The sequence below is a fragment of the Lipophrys pholis genome (assembly GCF_963383615.2).
Source record: "Lipophrys pholis genome assembly, chromosome: 1".
NCBI classification, from domain to species: Eukaryota; Metazoa; Chordata; class Actinopteri; order Blenniiformes; family Blenniidae; genus Lipophrys; species Lipophrys pholis.
Window position 1 is genome coordinate 24,285,547 of NC_137635.1, and position 6,051 is coordinate 24,291,597.

Here is a 6,051-nt window from a genome sequence, read left to right on the forward strand (position 1 = left end):
AGAAAACCTAGGAACCTCCAGGGGGCAGCAGTGAGAACCAAGAGTTCTATAGAAAACCTAGGAACCTCCAGGGGGCAGCAGTGAGAACCAAGAGTTCTGTAGAAAACCTAGGAACCTCCAGGGGGCAGCAGTGAGAACCAAGAGTTCTGTAGAAAACCTAAGAACCTCCAGGGGGCAGCACCAAGAGGTCTGGATCAGATGGACTAACAGTCTCTAACAGACGATGGAGCTGCTTGTGCAGGAGGATTTTAAACATTGTAGCTTGAACAGGAAGTTCATACTGGAGGGATGGGATCTCTCCTGGTTCCTGTCAGGACTTCAGGTCAAGACTCGCTGCAGCATTTTACATCAGTTGAAGACTTCTGAAGCAGTTAATGTTGCACCATTATTACATAATGCGGCACTACACATATGATAGTGATATCGCCTGATAGTAGTGAGTTACATTAGTTACTCTGGAGTAAACTCATGATGGATCCATTTCTCAGTCGGTCTGAGTCAACCTGGTCCTGGTTTTAATAATATTACGCTGGAGAAAGGAAGCAGTCCTGCAGACCAGTTTAGTGTGGAGTACGATTACACATACCTGGGTTTTTACAAACAGAATTTCCCCCTCTACCTTTCTACTGTGGCCTGAATGTCCTGATGAAATCCACACTGCTCTGCTCAGCTGCTGCTTGCTGCTTCCTGCTCTTGTCTTTTGTCCTTCCTGAGCCTCGGTACTATGCCTCCACCTGCGACGTCAGCACAGTGCAGGGCAAAGTGCTTGGTGCTGAGAGGCCTACAATCAGCAGGTACAGTCGGTCACTACAGTCCAGCAGGTAAGGTCACAGCTCGGCCAGATGGGACGGTTTTCTGCTTCTCTGTGCACAGCTTCAGGAGGTCCACTTCATGAAGCCACCAAGAGTTTCCTGTAAAGGATAAGCAGTTTCCTGTGGCTTTAAAAGACATTCTGAATGACTTCCTGGTTTGCATGCTAACTTCAGTGTGTTGGCTCCACTGAGCCGGCTTCAGCGTCTGCAGCTCAGCTCACCGTTTATCTGAGGAATGTACAAACTCAGACTCGATACCAAATTTATTCTGATACGTTGAAGGAAGCAGCTTGTTTACGAATGACAAAGTGAAAGTAAAAGAAGTGCTCCGTGTGTCCTTGACACAAGTTCTGACATGTCTGTGTGTTTGTATCTGCTTAAAGGACCAAGAATGTGGAGGAAACTGTGCGGGTCTGTCAGAACCTGAAGGAGATCGTACTGGAGAGCCACAGCTGAGCCTCCCCACCACCATGAGTCACCAAGGATGTCAGAGTCCAGGGACCGGACTCCGGGATGTGTTCGACATTCTGCGGAAGGCGGCGTCAGAGCGACTGCACAGCCTGATAATCCAGCTGGGTGAGTCTCCAGAAGAGAAGATCATCCACGCCCTGTGTCTGGTCCTCCTGCAAAGGCCGACACAGGCCCTCCACACCCTGCAGATGCTGGAGGACCACTCCCTCGCCTGTCACCTGGTGGAACAGTGGCAGACTGGACCTTTTCACCTGGAAGCCTTTGGAGATCACTGCAGTGGTTTCAGAGCACTAACAGGGGAAACTTTGGCAGCTTTGGCTCGGATCTTCAGAGTTTTGACAGAGCTGCAGTTGTGCGATCAGCTGCAGAGAAATCTGGCATACAAGAGAGCGATTTCCAGCAACTGTCAAAAAACAAGCACGTATGATGATTTGCATTATGATCAGTTCAGAGAGGAAGCCAAGGATGTGTGTGGGCCTCAGGTTGTGGAGTGGATGTGCTCCTCCATGGAGTCTGGCTCTTACTCCACCTCTCACAGACCTTTGGATGGAGGAAATGCAATGTTGACACTCTGTGAGAGTCAGGCGCAGGCGGCCAGCACCCAATGTCTGCCCACTTCTCTGCAGGCCGGCTCCTCTTTGCCCTCATTTCCAACACATCTAGAGGTGAGTATTCCTCCAACAGTCTCATTCCGAGGAGACAAACTGACCTCACAACCATCAGGAAATCACAAGTTAAGTCTTTCCTCCCTCCTCACAAATACAATAGAGGCCAAAAATACTCCTCAACAGTCTGAATCGTTTGAGTTTGAACCGAAATCAGCTGAATCTCTTCAGTGTGCAGCAAAGAAAGACTCAATCATTGATAAAACATCAACAGCAATGAGCTGCAACTCAGACCCGATTCCCCACCAGACAAAGATCCAACCAGAGAGTGCACAACCTGCCGGGACTAACTGCTTGATACCCAAGATGCCCACCCCAAGAGAAAGAAATGAAAGTACAGAGGAGGAGGAGGAGATGTTTTATGCTTTCGTTATCCTGCATGCGCCGGAGGACACGGACATGGCTGAGAGCATGAAGGAGAAACTGGAAGGAGTCCTCGGTAATGACGGTGCCACTTTCTCCGGGGACTTTGCCATCCCTGGAAGGAGCACTTTGAAGTGCGTGGAAGACGCCATCAACAATTCGGCTTTCACCATCTTGCTGCTCACTCGCAACTTCAACACCCGCATGCTGGACGTGAAGACCAACACGGCCCTCATGAACTCCATCAACAAGGAGCACAAGTATAACACCGTTATCCCGCTGCTTCCCCGGGAGAACTGCATGCCCAGAGACAGCATTCCGCTGGTGCTGCAGACAATCGTGCCGCTGGAGGAGGGCCGCCGCTTCGAGAAGAAAATCCTAAGGTCATTGGCTCCAGCAAAGATTGAAAAGCAGAGGAGAAAGTGGCTTGAGGAGCAGATGCTTCAGAAGCAGGAGAAGCTCAAGGTCTCTCAGCATGCACACACTGAAAACCTGGGACTGTCAATAGAGCAGAAACTGCTGGTCCCAGAGCGCTGGTCTCATCCTGCAAGCATCTGCATCCAAAATGCCAAATACATCATGATCGGGAACGATTCTCAGATGACTGTGGGTGTAGGTGAAAGGGCAGATAATGAGGATGCAGTTTGAACAAAGGAGGAGCAGCACATTTAAATTCAAACTTTACACCGTTTACTGAAGGAAATAATGGACCCGTTTCCCCATCTTCTCATGTCTGCTGAACACTAAAATATTTCAAGCTTAAGCTTTTGGAATAAAAAAAAGTTATTTCTGAAGCCAGAGTGGAACTTTTTGCATTCCACCATATATTGTTCTCACATGCAGACCCGGATCAAAAGATACCAAGGTGTTTTAACCATCCAAAGAGTGGAGAGTAAAAACTGTCATAAGAGCAACAAACTCCACCTCAAAGCTGCTTCACATGCAGACTGGAGCAAAGAAACACCAAACTAATGTCTTTTAACAAGACAATAAAGCAGCACTGCCGCCTCTCACACATCTAAACTAACACCAAGTACTACATCTTAGTTGAATCCTGGATATTTAAAAGAACACCGATTTTATCTGAAATAGTTTAACACTTGTTAAATGGTGCTAATTTTACTTTGAAATATAGAAGTAATAAGCATCTACAGCTGGTGGATCAAACATATGAATACTAGTAATAATATCCATTTACACATAATTACTGTCACTAATTGTTCTAGTATTGTGAACAAAACAACCGTAAAATTGCATAAACATGAAAAAACTGAAAATCACACTTTGTGGTAAATAACAACGTTTCAGGTTGTACGCAAGGTTTTGATATTTGATTAAATGTGAACATGTTCAGACGTCTCCTTCTTCCCACGGAAACAAAAGCAACATTGGTTATTGCTTTAGCACACCGCTGTCTTTTTAAAACCAGACTGTATGTGACGTCCCGCCTCTGGAAGTTTATTCTTATTGAAAACCTTTTGTTGCTCTTGTACATTTTTTGGAATTTGATTCCTCTATTTCTTAAATTGTAAAATGCTGTGGTTTAATGCTGTTGTGTAAATAAACTGAAGTGAATGGAAGGGTCGTGAGCTTTGTGGTGCAGAAACAGTGAAGCACTGCCATCTAATGCCTGACCTCTGCAGGCGCGTTAGCACCCGCTGACCACCAGGGGGCGACAGCGCTCTTCAAAGGCACCACGAGGCCTTTTAAAAGCGAATAAAGATTGTAAACCCTTTTCTACCTTTTTACCTGTAACTAGTGGCTCTGAGAGCGAGCGCAGGTGTTATTGTCTGAGTGATGTTTAGTCAAGTATATCAGGACTTCTTCTTCTGCATCTTAAAAGACCTCAGACCTTTTTCTGTTTGAATGAACCACTGGAGACTCACATGACAGCTTCTATCTTAATTCTGGCTCGGGCTTAATATGTATGGGTGTTTACATTAAAAACAGCTTTATCGTAGCATTAATGAGACTTGAAATGAAGTCAGAATCAATCAGTTGGACTTGATTTTCAGAATTAACTGACATGAAATAAAAGTGTAGGAAATAACGAGTTACCAATACTCAGATTACTCTGATTAAAAGAAGGCTTTTACGGTGTGGAGGTTCAATAACATTTACAGTTTTATTACAACTTTCAGTTCACACTCTAAGTAAATCCTACATTTTCAACGTATTGATGTTTCACCTTCTCATCCCCTCCACCACGAGTCGAATTGGCAGCTCTTAAGAGTAAACACATGAATTTATTAGAGATTGTTTGTCATCATTAAATCATGTTTGCCACCATGTGTGCTTTATATCTACATGTTTTACCTCAATTATCTTCATCTGTGGTTACCTGTGGTTACCACCAAAGGGCCTCAGAATGCCCCGGGGCAGCTGTGTTACCACCACCGGTGGGACTGGTTTCTGTATGCACGTTGAGTCACCTTGAAAAAAAAGTGCGATACAAATCCAAGCCATTATTATTGTTATTAAAAAGTCAGCTTCTGCTTCACTTCTGTAGAAATTCAACTGATCCAGGAAACTTTGAAAACCATTTATTCTTTTTCTAATATGAATAAAGTTAATAAATAAGCTGTGGGGTACTGACTAGTTTCTGTTCATTATTCTGTCTCTATTGTTTCTCTTGTATTTTGCTCAGAACTCTTCCTGTGGAAGATTTTCAGTTTTAAAGTTTTTTGAAAATGTAAAAAAAAAACCTCCTTGTGCAGAGGACTTGTGTTTTTATTGTTTTTGAACAAGTATACTGCAAATTAAAAAGAAATGTTCCAAGACAACAACCAAAATGAAACAAGCAAATATACTGCAGGGAGTCGGCGTTCTGCTGGGAGTCGGCGCGCTGCAGGGAGAAGACGCGCTGCAGGGAGTCGGCGCGCTGCAGGGAGAAGACGCGCTGCAGGGAGTCGGCGCGCTGCAGGGAGTCGGCGCGCTCTGCAGGGAGTCGGCGCTCTGCAGGGAGTCGGCATACTGCAGGGAGTCGGCGCTCTGCAGGGAGTCGGCGCTCTGCAGGGAGAAGACGCGCTGCAGGGAGTCAGCGTCCTGCAGGGAGAAGACGCGCTGCAGGGAGTCGGCACGCTGCAGGGAGAAGACACGCTGTAGGGAGTCGGCGCGCTGCAAGGAGTCGGCACGCTGCAGGGAGAAGACACGCTGTAGGGAGTCGGCACGCTGCAAGGAGTCGGCGCGCTGCAGGGAGAAGGGCACTGCAGGGAGTCGGCCCGCTGCAGGGAGAAGACGCGCAGCAGGGAGAAGACGCCCTGTAGGGAGAAGACGCGCTGCAGGGAGTCGGCGCGCTGCAGGGAGAAGACGCGCTGCAGGGAGAAGACGCGCAGCAGGGAGAAGACGCTCTGTAGGGAGTCGGCGCGCTGCAGGGAGAAGACGCGCTATAGGGAGTTGGCGCGCTGCAGGGAGAAGACACGCTGCAGGGAGAAGACGCTCTGCAGGGAGTCGGCGCTCTGCAGGGAGAAGACGCGCTGCAGGGAGTCAGCGTCCTGCAGGGAGAAGACGCGCTGCAGGGAGTCGGCACGCTGCAGGGAGAAGACCCGCTGTAGGGAGTCGGCGCGCTGCAAGGAGTCGGCGCGCTGCAGGGAGAAGGGCACTGCAGTGAGTCGGCCCGCTGCAGGGAGAAGACGCGCTGCAGGGAGAAGACGCGCAGCAGGGAGAAGACGCCCTGTAGGGAGTCGGCGCGCTGCAGGGAGAAGACGCACTATAGGGAGTCGGTGCGCTGCAGGAAGAAG

At 48.0% G+C, this 6,051-nt stretch overlaps 1 protein-coding gene across 1 annotated transcript; it reads left to right on the plus strand.

The window, feature by feature from the left end:
* The first annotated feature begins 742 nt into the window (after positions 1-742).
* ticam1 (TIR domain containing adaptor molecule 1) lies at positions 743-4,902 on the plus strand. The gene is made up of 2 exons (XM_080471586.1): positions 743-821; positions 1,196-4,902. The coding sequence occupies exon 2, from the start codon at positions 1,283-1,285 to the stop codon at positions 2,957-2,959; it is 1,677 nt and encodes a 558-aa protein (XP_080327712.1). The 5' UTR covers positions 743-821; positions 1,196-1,282; the 3' UTR covers positions 2,960-4,902.
* Positions 4,903-6,051: the final 1,149 nt, after the last annotated feature.